The sequence below is a fragment of the Lepisma saccharinum genome, chromosome 5 (assembly GCF_977018435.1).
Source record: "Lepisma saccharinum chromosome 5, izLepSacc3.1, whole genome shotgun sequence".
Classification (NCBI taxonomy): domain Eukaryota; kingdom Metazoa; phylum Arthropoda; class Insecta; order Zygentoma; family Lepismatidae; genus Lepisma; species Lepisma saccharinum.
In genome coordinates, this window is record NC_139233.1 from 89,112,501 (window position 1) to 89,125,776 (window position 13,276).

At 37.8% G+C, this 13,276-nt stretch overlaps 1 protein-coding gene across 1 annotated transcript in view; it reads left to right on the forward strand.

Moving 5' to 3' along the window:
- Window positions 1-13,276, forward strand: part of LOC145988136 (uncharacterized) — a 127,554-nt gene that overhangs the window by 48,151 nt on the left and 66,127 nt on the right. The window contains exon 7 of the mRNA XM_083122967.1: window positions 880-1,089. Within this exon, the coding sequence (XP_082979093.1) occupies window positions 880-1,089 (210 nt within the window). The remainder of the gene's footprint in view (window positions 1-879; window positions 1,090-13,276) is intronic.

Below are 13,276 nucleotides of genomic sequence, written 5' to 3' on the forward strand. Positions count from 1 at the left end.
ATTAAAAAACACTAAGTTGCTGGCCAAGGCAGTTTATTAAGATATAAAAACACTGAGGAAGACCCTGATGCAAGGTTGAAACGTTACATGTTAAGTGTTTTTGTATCTTAATAAACTGCCTTGGTCAGCAACTTAGGGTTTTTAACTATCAAATATTCTGAGATAACAGAGCGTTAGCATCACATTTACCTCTTTCTGTCTTCTGTATTTCTACTTCCTGATTCCATAGTTATATAGAAGATTAATGTATTGTAGAAGATAGGATGCAAGCAACACACGAACTTTGCCTAACACCCATGTAAGCTGAACGTCCAACTCGACGGGGAGATCATGTACCTACCTGGTACATAAGTATGTGGAGCAATCACATGGGCCTCTCTTTTGTAAGTTCTCGCATAAGCTCTCAGGTGCACGGATAATAGTGGTTATAGTGTTTCAGGACTTCCCAGTGTTTGGGGGAGCATCTTCGAGTTAAGCAAGGTGAGTGAGCGACGGTATGCCTTCCGTCAACAATCCCTTACGTTCCGTTTCATGTTAATAAATCACATGTGGAGAGAGTTATCAGTCGTCGTGATTTCCTGCTTGCCTTATCCCGGTACGGTCTCTGCTATCCCAAAGGATATGCGGTTAGTGGAGCTAATGGATGCAACAACTCAGCATCATCTTGTCCTATAGCGGGTGCCATTCCTTCGGGGAGAAGAGACTAAATGGTAGAGGTGTCGGGCACTGGGAAGTCCTGGAACACTATTGGCCATGGGCCTGAGATCTTATGCTAGAACTTACAAAAGAGGGGCCAACGTGATTGCTCCATGCGCTTATATACCAGTGAGAAGAGAGACTAAAGTATTCATCATAGAAATTTTCTTTAAAATCTTCCAGGTCTGTTCAAGCCAGGATGATGAGAGTCCTATCATTTCATTGTCATCTGGTACATGTATTGGAGAAGTATCTCTATTTGCAAGCTATCCTTCTAAAACAGATGTAAAATGTTCGACCTACTGTGAATGCTTTATTTTACTTAAAAGAGACTTTATAAATGTTATGCTCAAGTTTCCACAACAAAGACAAGAAATATTTGCAAAATACAAGGTATGCATATGGATAATACCTTAAACTTTTTTCATGTAGAATTCTAGCTTTTAATTCTAGTATCATATTGTTGATAACTAAATCAAATTTATGTGTAATCTTGTATTTTTAGTGCATTACTAATATTCATATTCTTGAAATAAGGGAATGAACCTTGTATTACATGTATTGACAACTATGTCAACTTCTGATTGATAATACAACCTTGTAAGTAGAATTTTCAGTGAAAAATACAGGCTTGACAAGGACTTGAACCCAGGTCTCCGGCATATTGTGCCATTGCTTTAACAACTGAGCTTCAGAGCTTGCCATGGCTTTTGCCTGTTTTTTCGCTATTGCTGTTTTACCTGGCAAACACCAGGACTGGTTCGGTAGCTCAGTTGGTAGAGTAATGGCATGGTATGCCAGGAACCCAGGTTTGAGTCCTGGTCAAGGTTGCAGTTTTCGCTGAAATTTCTACATAGTACAACTCCTGTGTGTGCCAAATTGTAAGACCATTAAGCCTTCTTTCCATGATATGAAAAACTCAATATGCTGACCAAGGCAGAAATTTATTTTATTATAAAACATAAACTAAACGTAACGTTTCAACCTTCTAGCAAGGTCTTCTTCAGACTCTGCACCAAGTACAAATGTTGGTGCTAGAAGGTTGAAACATTACGTTTAGTTTATGTTTTATAATAAAATAAATTTCTGCCTTGGTCATAATATTGAGTTTTTCAAATTGTAAGGTAACGTTCTAAGAGTTAAGTTTGGAAGTCAGTTTTTTTGACATTTTTGAGGAAATAAACTCTTTCTTTCTTGGTATATTATCTGTACTTTAGGTGATTAACTAGTATCCTCTGTCTTGAACATTTTTCTTCTTCTTCTTATTTACCCATTGAATTGTGTAGATATATTGGGGTGGGATTTTGCTAAGACAGTAGCATGTTCAATGTATGTTTTTGAAAAAGCTTGTTTTTCCTTTGTGCACAGTGGAGTAAAAAATTTAGATTGGTTGCAGATAAGGAAATCAGTTGGTTTATGTTGTTTGCCATCTGAATTACAAGTGGCATCTTCCATAACAGCCTTAAGTTTATCAAACCTATCAATATTTTTATATGTTCTGGAGTAAATCAAAATGATCACATTTAATAGTAGTTCTCATAAATATTATGTGTGAAAACTATGAAGGATTGGTATCCATACAAAGTCGAATGTTACACTTTTATAGCACTTCAAAAGAGATTGCAAATAGTGGAGTGAACATTTCACGTTTGAACTCCTATGGTGGTGATGGAGAGATGCCAATTTCAGGTTGATGCCTAAAATGCATGACATTTCTCAAAACACATCAGATGTGTGTGGCGTTGCCTTGTCTAACAGTAGTACTTGTGGAAAGCCACAGGTCAAAAATGTGTTTTCGATCAAAAAATTTAGTAACTGTTTCGATAGTGATATGGGTAATGGGTTTTGCTACATGAAGTGTACAATGGTTTACACAAGCATCCAAAGGCATCTGGACCAAGAGCCTGGAAGTATATTAGCAACGTTTTTTCTACCTGTGTCAGTTTGTAATATGATGGGTCATTGGCCCCTTTTTTGCAATTTAGCAAGTGTGGCATTGGTGTACCAGATTGAATATATAAATATAGATGTGCAGTAATTGGTGGGAACTCATGAATTTTAGTTACTCTTCATGCCTAAGTTTCAGTGCGATATGCAAAAGGTTGATGTTAGTTTTTGCAAGTCTGTGACTGCAAAAGTGTTCCCCATCAATAATTTGGAATTCATAGGATGCCCTAAGGTATCTGGGGTCTATTTTATCATTGTCAGTGATAGAGTGGATATCACAGTGCTATGACACCAGGGGTCTCAGGTTTGAATCCTGACCTGGGCATGGATGTTCTTTGGAGTGTCCCTTCATCAGTTTCATCAATCATCTTCATCTTCGCATTAGCCAGAAGTGGCATAATGAAAACTAAATCAATCCTTTCCAGTGAAATGATGCAAAATTTTAGAAAAATATGTTGCTGTTTTTTATAGGTCCTGTTTTATTAAAGTTCAGGCTTTCTAGCTGATGATTTGATTTGATTTGATTTTGTCCATTAAATCGTGTTTATATATTACATCTGAATAGAGTTGCAAAAAGGCCGGCTTTTTAGAATGGACAGTTCTTTTCCAATAAAAAAGCCAGCTTTTTTAAAAAAAAAAAACTGGAAATTTTGGCTTTTTTGGCTTTTTACCAATTACAGCTAACCTATTTCACTTGAAGTTACTGTTATGAGTTTACAGATTTGAAGTGACATATTTTACAACTAGCTATAAAAATTTACATCATGTAGCAGCCAAAAGACAGATATTGGCCAATCCCAGTGGACACATATTGCATACTGGTTACGATAAAATTTTAACCCTAGCTAACTGGGGAGAGGGGCTTTGCAGGCCCACTCCTCTATTTTTTAAAATTTTTCAACGGTTTGAAAATAATAAATTACATTGTTTACTGGGATGTTCCCAATATTTCTTTATTACTTTTGTTCATAAAAACATAAATGTAATGTAATTAGGAGGCAAAATGCACTTGGTGGGCATATCAGGCGCCATCTTTGAATGTGTCTCATTCGAGACACACATGCCAGTTACAGTGTATAATTGGTTGGTAATGATGGTAATTATTATATTTAATAAACAAATACACTTCTGGAAACTAAAAAGCATTAATAAAAATTATTATGGATTTTATGAGTTTTAGTGAATGATAAAATATAGCTTATCTTTTTTATTAATGATAGTAATTTTTCTAGTTATTATAATTAATAAATAACTGATTATGTAATCAGCAAAGGAAGCAGTGATTCAATAATAAAATGGTTTCTTGAATTTTAGTGATAAAAAAAGTGTGGCCCTATGAGTCACTCCCCGGTATGTAAGTTTCTCATATGGCATGGGTAAGCTAGGGTTAAAACTGAACATGTAGTCCTGATGAGCACATTTGACCATGAAATGGGACTTAAAACAAGCTTTTACATGTTTGTGTCGCAATTTAAATGTTGATGTCATAAAATATGAAACAAATGTTAATATTCGATGTTTCTGGACAATTAAAAATCTTTACTGTTCACAACACATATGGAGAAGTATACGTATTACATGAATGTGTGTGTATACATCCTGTATAACGGAGCTTTCAGATGGAAGCAACACGTGGCTCTTGGAAACGTACCGTTAGAAGTAAATGAAATCTTTCGAACCGAAGCAACATAAGCTGCAAATCGCTTGTACCATTTTCTCAGGGAACTTTCAGACTGAAGCAACAAGTGACATGTGTCACTTGGAAGCAGACCCTCAGTAATCCATTCAACGTTTTAAACCAGAGTTCGACAACGAGCTAAACATGTCACTTGCATGTTGCTCGGACTATACTGTTTTCTCAATGGTGTGAGTCATGCCACTTCAGTCTGTTGTTCTTGCATGCACGGTGAATGCTTTGCTTTACACTGTGTCACTTGTCATCTGTGACATCAGTCTGAGAGCTCCTTCAGTGGCACACATCGTGTCGCCTTGGTCTTGTTTGTGCATGTGTGGTGAATGCTTGCTTATAGACTGAAGGGGCCCATGTCGCTTGTCACTTCAATGTTACACCCCCACTGTAATGTGTTGCTTTGGTGTGAATGTTCTCTATACTTAACAAGATTGTTTGTTACTTCATCAGAGATTAAGATTTAATTTAGCCTGTAAATTACAGAAAACAAATTGCAAGTTCTGTCGGAAAAAAAGTTCTGTCGGAAAAAAGTCTGGCATTTTGATAGAAGTTTCCTTTCATAATCATGAATGGGGTCTCTGGAGTGGCATAAAGTAATGCTGTTGCCTTGTAAGAACAAGGGGTCTGAGGTTCAATCCTCAGTGGAGGCAAAATGCTTCAGATCTCATTTCAAACTGTAGGTCCAGTCGAGATTTCCTAAATAGCATTTTTTTTTTCTCTCAGCCAGTCTTATTTGCTTCTGCTTGAGTTTTAGTGCCAGTGTTTTTCAACCGCCGGTCTGCAAAAGGTCCGTTGCACCCAGGGGTTGACGACTAATTTAAATCTAATTTTATATTTGACAGTAAGTCTAAACATAATTGAACTATAATTATACCATTAAAAAAAGGTAAAGTGTTCCCCTGTGCGTAGCACCACACCATGAAGGCGTATAGGGGGTGTGGGGGTAACGCCCCACACTTTCTTGATCCGGTCGTGAGTGGGTGTGATGTGATCAGCATCACACCCCTGACCGCCTTTACCCCCCCCCCCCCAGGGTTTCCCCCAGGTACCCATGTTATTCGACGCTGGGTGGGTGCCGGGGCCGCTTCCACCGTTAGAAAAGTTCCCAGATTTGAACCGGCCGGGGATCGAACCTGGGACCTTTAGCATGGTAGTCAGATGTGTTACCGACTGAGCCGCCGCGGCCACATATATATATACCATAGTTTATATATTAATATTAATTAAGGGTGCATATTAATTTCCATATAAACTTTAAAGATCAGAAATGTATTTATGAGTGAAATTGTTGGGATCAGGGCATTGACTTGTAAGGAATAAATTTTCTGGTCACAAAGGTTGAGAACCACTGCAACAAACAGCCAAAATACATCACTATTTGCTCCGTGTCCAGGTTTAGCGGCCATTTAACCAAATTATACATGATGTACTGGAAAGCCAGAATACAAATATATTTTACTGAACACAAAATTGAATGTAAATAGATTTGATACTAGATTTTCAAAAGGTATAGCAGTATTTTATTTTTTGCTTCATGTACGTGTTCGTATAACAAATTCAAACATTGAAAATCATATCACACTATTAGGTTCCATTAAAACACATACAGAACTACTCTAGTTATGTAAATATGTTTATACTACATTGATATATTTCATAAGCCTACTGAAATATGAAGATAACACTCGGAAAGAACCGCCCATTCAAAAACGCCAGCGTTCTTGAAAACACTGTTTATATATAGCTACGAATTTCATATTGTAAATTGTACGCGTATTTTATATTTAGAAATGAGTGTCTATTTTACGGTAGGGAGATAAACGAAAACCATGGAACAGGTAAAATACTGCCAACTCCTGTATTTTCATTGATTTGATACACTTTTATGAAAAAAGCTGAAAAGAAAACAACCAAAAAAGCCACTGAAAGAAACTCCAGTTTTTTTCCAAAGGAGCTGTTTTTTTTTCCAAAAAAGCTGTGGTTTTTTTTACCACTTCCACCTCTACATCTGAAGACCACAGAGAAAGAATGTGCTTTGTCCACTTTAGCTAAATTGAGGTAAGGGTGCTATCAGATCACTCTGTGAAGGGTCTTTCCAACTAAGAATTGTACAAGAATAGAGTGTGCTCATGACCATGCGAACAGGAAAATAACGTGCTATATTGTAAAATTAATAAAATGGACAAAGCACGTTCTTTCCCTGTGATCTTCATCTGTGTTATCAGATACATCAGTGAGCATTTTATGACAGTTGTATCATTTGATTAATTTTGTACTAGAGTGTAGAGAGGTAGGAACGTCGCTGTGACGTAGTGAACGACCTCAGAGATCCTCATGCCTCGCAGTTCGAGCGAGGTGGGAAGGGGGAGGTGCTAGCAGTTGAAACAGCAGATCGCTTGACGTCGGACTTGGTATCGGACAGTGGCTCGACGTTTGTACGGTTTGTAATACCTGCAATTACGTGTTTGTGTTGAATAAATAGTAAGTCAAGGAAACTGATTCTTATTACTTCCCATCGTTATAAGTATGGCGCACGAACAGGAGGACTCGATCGTCTACGCTGTTAGAATATAGTAGTAGCTGTTAGATGGAAGAATTCAACTTTTTCGTCTGTGATGTTGGAACGTAAGTACTGAACTTTTTCTATGTGGAAAAGAAGAGTGACGAATAACTTTATCATGCTGTGAATGTAGCACCGAAATTATAAAATAGTTGTACTGAATACGGCAACTAAAATTCTTAGCTAGCAGTAACTGAAATTGAAAATGGTTACAAGAAAGGAATTGGAGTTTCTCTTTAAACAATTTGAAGCTAGACTCGCAGAACAAGTTAGTAGTGTGAAGACCGATATCAGTAGTGTTGAAGCTAATGTCAAAGCTGATATTAACAGTGTTGAAAGTAACGTCAAAGCGGATATTAATAGTGTTGAGGCCAGTGTAAGTAATGTAGGCACCAGTATAGGTCTCCTAAGGCAAGACTTCGAATTATTGGAAGCACGAGTCGAAAAGAAAGTGTGTGATAATTTGGTCGAAACAAAGGAATGCACCCATGAACTAAAGGAACAAGTGGCCAACTTGAGCACGAAATTGGAAGAGAAGATAAACGAGGTTTCTGTTACGTGTGTAAATCAACATAAACAATTGAGAGAGGTTTTCGATTCTCATGTAAAACAGGTAGAAAACGAATGCATAGAAATTAAGAAAACACTCGAAATGAATCAAAAGAAGTTTTTTAAGTTTAGTCAACCTTGTACATGGAAATGAAAGTAGTATGAAGGATTTGTTTAATAACATTAGGGGACATGAAGTAGCTATTGATGAGTTGAATAGTAAATTTAACGAAATTAGTGTTAAGTCTGGACAAACTATTCAAGATCTAAACTTGAGCATTCAAGCCGTTCAACAGAAAATATCTAGTAATGACATTACTATTAAGGGTTGCTTACAACAACTTACAAGAATTACTAACAAATATGAGGTTCTAGATGATAAGTTGGAGAATATTCGGTATCAAGTTAGAGATTTAACGAATGATTTTTCCATGTTAAGAGTAAGTGCTCAACCGGTAAAATCTTCTTTAGGATTAGAAACTAGAGTACAAGGCTTAGTTAGTCCTGATGTTTCTAGATTGTTTGAACTGCAAAGGGAAGGGAAGAAAGCGTCTTCACCCATTGAAAAAACTGAATATATCACGTTTAGAAAGCAAAGACCATTACGTAAAAGAGAATCTGATTCAGATGTAAAATCTTCTAGCTCTGAAAGTAAAGTTCAGTTAAGGGGGCTTAAATGTAAATCTGCAAGTAGCTATAAGAGAGGTACAGTCGCGAAAAGCATGTCAAGAGATAAATTTCATTACAGTAGTTCGGAAAGTGGAACTGATCACAAAAGTAGTAGTTACAGAAGGAAGTTTGTACCCAGTACACTTAAGTACTCTGATCTAGATAGGTTACCTAAATTTACTGCAACTAGAATGGATTATTTGGCATCACAATTTCTTCAAGAGGTTGAGGATCGCTTGGATATGTTAAATATTCCAAAAAAAGATTACATGAAGTATGTACCAATGCTTTTGAAAGGTGTTGCTAAAAATTGGTTCTCTCAGGAGAAACTACACATTGTAGATTATAGCTCTTTTAAGGTTCTTTTCCTTAATGCCTTTGAAAGTGCATCGTGGAAGTCAACATGTCTTGCAAATGTCTTGTGCAAGAGATACAGCAAAGAAAGTAGACAAACTCTGTTAAATTATTTCTGGTCAAATTAATTTACTGAATTCCATTCAACCAGACATGCCAGAACAGCAAAAAACTATTTTAGTAGCCCAACAGTTACCAAATAGAGTTAGAGAAGCAATCTTAAATCAACCTAATATTAGTCTTGGTACCGCTGCGGAATTGGTTGCGCATCATGAAGCTTTGTATGCAAGTGCTGAAGTTGAAAGTAGGAGAGATGGAAGGCCTGTTGGTATTAGACAAGTACAAGTTGTTAATGAAACTAAAAGAAATAATCAATCTAGAGTAAGCAATATGCAAAATTCTAATACAAGCCATGAGACTAATGTAAGGAATTCTGGTAATTTCAGGAGATATGCCACTGATAATAATAGTAGTAATGATAGTAGATCTGGTCAAAGGTCTTGGAGGATAAACCATTTTCCATATTCTGGTATTAACTATAGAAATAGTAGCTTTCGAGGTAGATACAATTATAGTAACCAAAATCGTATAAATGCAGATAATAGTATGCCTAGGTATAGAAATACTAGTACAAACACTGGGTCACACAATGATGTTCAAAACAATCCTCAAAGAAGTGAGCCTAGATCTAGTACTAGGGAGGAAATAGAAAATGATAATGGTGGGTCTTCACTTAGGGTGAATGTGCCCTGGTTTGTGCCTGAACAACCTTTAAACTAAATAGTGAGTCTACGTGGTCTGTTAGGAAAATAATGAGACTGATTTTCTGTAAACGATGAATTTTATTATTTTTACAAATCAAGGTTATCTCCTTCCAAATAGTTCCCTTCGGCAGCTACACAGCGATGTAGGCGTTGTTTCCATTGTTCGTGGCAGTGCTGGAAGGCTTCTGCTGGAATACCTTTTAGCTCGTCGGTTACGCTCTTCTGGATATTATCCAAAGTATCAAAATGGCATCCTTTCAAGTGGTTTTTGAGCAAGGGGAATAAAAAAAAGTCACAGGGACTGAGAAGATTTATGATTCATCACCTGTGATCACGCAACTGAAGAATTCTGGCTCCCTGTCAAGGTGGTCCAGAAGATCAAGACACACATCCCTCTGATGAGTTTTCTGCTCACGCGTGAGGTTCTTTGGAACAATCTTGGGGCACACTTTTCTCATGTCCAAATCTTGTGTTAAAATTCCATGGACGGTACACACGTTCACATTTAACTCACTACTGATCATTATCACCGTTAATCGACGATCTGACCTCACTCTTTAAACATTGTCATCCGTTTTTGAGGTTGAAGGTCTTCCCGCACGAGGTTCGCCTTCCACTTGTTCTCGGCCTTCTAAAAAGGACTTGTGTCATCAGAGGCCTGCACAAGACCTGGAGCAGACCCATTCATGAGACATCGCTCCTGAAATGCCATGCAAACTGCGCAACACCCTTGCTTGAGCAGCTTGTCTGGCCACCTGCCCAGATCGTTCCTGGCAGGCATTGTAGACCCGCCGGGTACCTGCAGTCTTACAATACCTACTAGGTCTCAGTTCGTTCTTTCCATCAACTGCAGTCCCCTCCCTCTGCATGACGTAGTTGCTTCGAGTAGGAACTCCACCGGGCCCACACCATTCTGCAGTGTTGCAAACTGCAATAGATTTTCACTACTTAAAAAAGGGAACTCAAAGCTTCGTAAGCCACATCACCAATGAAATGAGATTTACGAATGTTGCTACCGCCCCCCCCCCCACACACACACATTTAAATAGGTTTTCCGAGGCACAAGATCCATAAGTATATGTCGTAAACAACCAATATACGTATATATAGTGATATAGGGCAGGACTGAAACATGTCACGTTCGATGCTGAGGTCGCGAGTCGAACAACACACTGTTCTACTGCGAACACCAGGGCCGTAGCCAGCCAGGGGCATTGCCGTTACCCTCGTTTGGGGCGGGGGGGCAAGTACTTGGATAAACGTGCTAACAACAACAATCACAATAATAGTAATAAAGTAGCATGAAAGGCATTATAATCCTCATAAATCACGCAAAAAGGGGGTAGAAGTCGGTTCTCACGCATTTGTGTTGAAACAGAGGATTAGAAATATTTTTTTCAACACGTTAATTTCACATTAGCTAATAATGGAAAACAAGCACACAAACTGTTTTTGAAAGAAAGAAAGTGCATGATAAATGCATTCCGAATGTACATACATATGGCATGTAAAATTTCCATCTACAATATTTTCTTTTCACATGGAGCGACGTATTACATAATCAATTCATCCAACTCGTAACAAACCAACATTAATAGCAAATAATATCACGGGCCGCCATAGCATTCTCTGTTTTAAAACTTTTCTCACTTAGATCGTTCGGCGCTCAGGGCCGACTCCCGCTACCCCTTTGCTACGGCATTGAACTTGATGAGACTGTATAATATTTTATAATATATTTCTACTTTCATAAAATTTGAAATGAAGGGGTTGCAATTACCCCTCCATTCCCCCTCTGCAGGTGCCCTTGGTCGTCTGGAATGAAAATGCAAGAAAAATATGAAAATTAATTCCATCTTGAGTACCCTTTAGCCCTGCTACTCTTAAATTCTGCTAGCCTGTTTTTTCTTGTACTTTAATGTTTGACCCCCACCCTGACCCCTCCGCTAGACTGAATTTCCATCCAAGGTTGTGAGCAATGCACCCTGCCTTCCCTCTGGTTGTGCCACTGTGTGACTGATTAAGGCACCATGCAATGAAAAACAATTATTTTTCAGTGAGGAGATTTTTGTTTGCTCGATCATTCATTTAGATAAATGAAGCTGTAATATTGCGTGCATTTCCTGGCAATAAGAGAAAAACTGCTTACGCTGAACTGAAATTGCTAAGTATATAAATTCTCCTTTGAGGAGAGAGCTCCTCCTAGGACTTCGTAGGATTTAGGAGCTTCGTAAGTAAGCAAAACACTGGCTGCAGCCGTCCATGTGGTGGTGAAACACCTGGAGCGACACGCTGCCGGAGGGCTGTTTCCTTCCAGCAGGTTTTGCAGGTGCCCGGGCCTTGTTGAATGCCCAGTTACCTTGTAAGTGCAGAGCGCCTTGAAGACCAAGAACCTGGCTAAAGATGCAAGTCGACTCGTTGCCATGGGCAGGCGAGCAGGTATACCTGTCCTCGTGGGCAAGCGGGCAGTGGGTAGGTAAAAGGGAGACTATGCAGGCCTCTATGTGCCATCTCAACACTTGTGCTCTAGATAGTTCATGTTCTCCATAAGCCCTTTGTAACTTTTCATAAGTCACAGTAGCGGATTCGCCAAGCTTAACACAAAATTTGATGGCACAACGTTGTTCAAACTTTTGCCAGTCCATTTTCGTAACGCACCTCACAAACACAACTTCACGTTAGACGCTCTCAACAATCGTGTAGCAACTGTAGCAAGTTGAAACTTGTACTGAGTCAACGGCAAGCGTTCACCTAACTGCCGTGTGAATGTGGGGGCAGCAGCGTTGCCGGTTCATGTACAGTGTTGCCAGTCTCATTACTTTCCTAACAGAGCACGTATTGTTATTGTGACACAGAATAGCATAAACGAAGATGAGAATATTGTGTCAGTAGTGAATCTTAATACTGAAGATTTAAGAAACAAACTTTGTAATGAAAATCCTAGTAAAGCGAACTGTGAATCATGCCTTAAAAATGTCTGTAGGGTAGATATTAATTTTTATGAAGACTTGTTAGAAGATGAAGCAAAATATAGTTCTAATAACTTAATGTTATCTGTAAACCTCAGGAACAAAGTAAAGAGTACAACTTCTATCTTTGCAAATATTAATGGGATAGAGAGTAAATGCTTAGTAGATAGTGGTAGCGACATTTGTTTGATGTCAGAGAACAAATGGAAAAGTATTACTAGTGAAGTCACCAGACCTAAATTAGAGCCAATAGAAGACATTATCTTGGTTGAGTATTCTGGAAAAAGAAAACAGAAAGTACTCTGAAAATTTTGTGTGGATATAGAAATTGAAGATTTTATGTTTTTGGTTCAGTTTGTTGTCATCAAAGATTTGACAGTAGAAATTATTGTAGGTTTAGATTTTTTGTATAATGTAGAGGCTCTTGTAAACTTCAAGGACAATTCTTTATTGTTACACACCAAACAAGGTGAAAGGTTAGTTAAATTATTACCTATATCTTGTCCAACTTTTGATGTGAGTGAAGAGGCAGAGAGTAGTTGTCTTAATGTATCACAAAAGTCAAAAGAGGAAATAACTGTTGCTAGTGTAGAAGATCTTAAATTAAAAGCTATGCAAGCTGAAATACTCGATGAAGATGAAAAGAAGCAACTGTTTGATTTGTTACTTGAATTTAGGATGCTGTTTGATGAAAAACCTAGTTTATGTACTAAATATGAACATCATATTGAATTAGATACAAGAGAACCTTTAGTTTCTAAGCCATATCAAATACCTTATCATTACAGACAAAATGTTAGAGATCATATTCAAAAATTACTTGAGTGGGACATTATAGAACTTTCTGATTCACCTTATTTAAATCCACTAGTAATAGTTCCTAAGTCTGATAGAAGTGTAAGGGTATGTACTGACTTCAGAAATATTAATCAACACCAAAAAGTTAGTCAAATTAGACCAATTAATATTGAAGAGGCATTACAAGGATTTGTTGGTAGACCATATGTATCACTGGTCGATATGTCGTCTGGATTTCACCAGATTTTGTTGTCAGAGTCATCTAAAAAGTATACTGTAT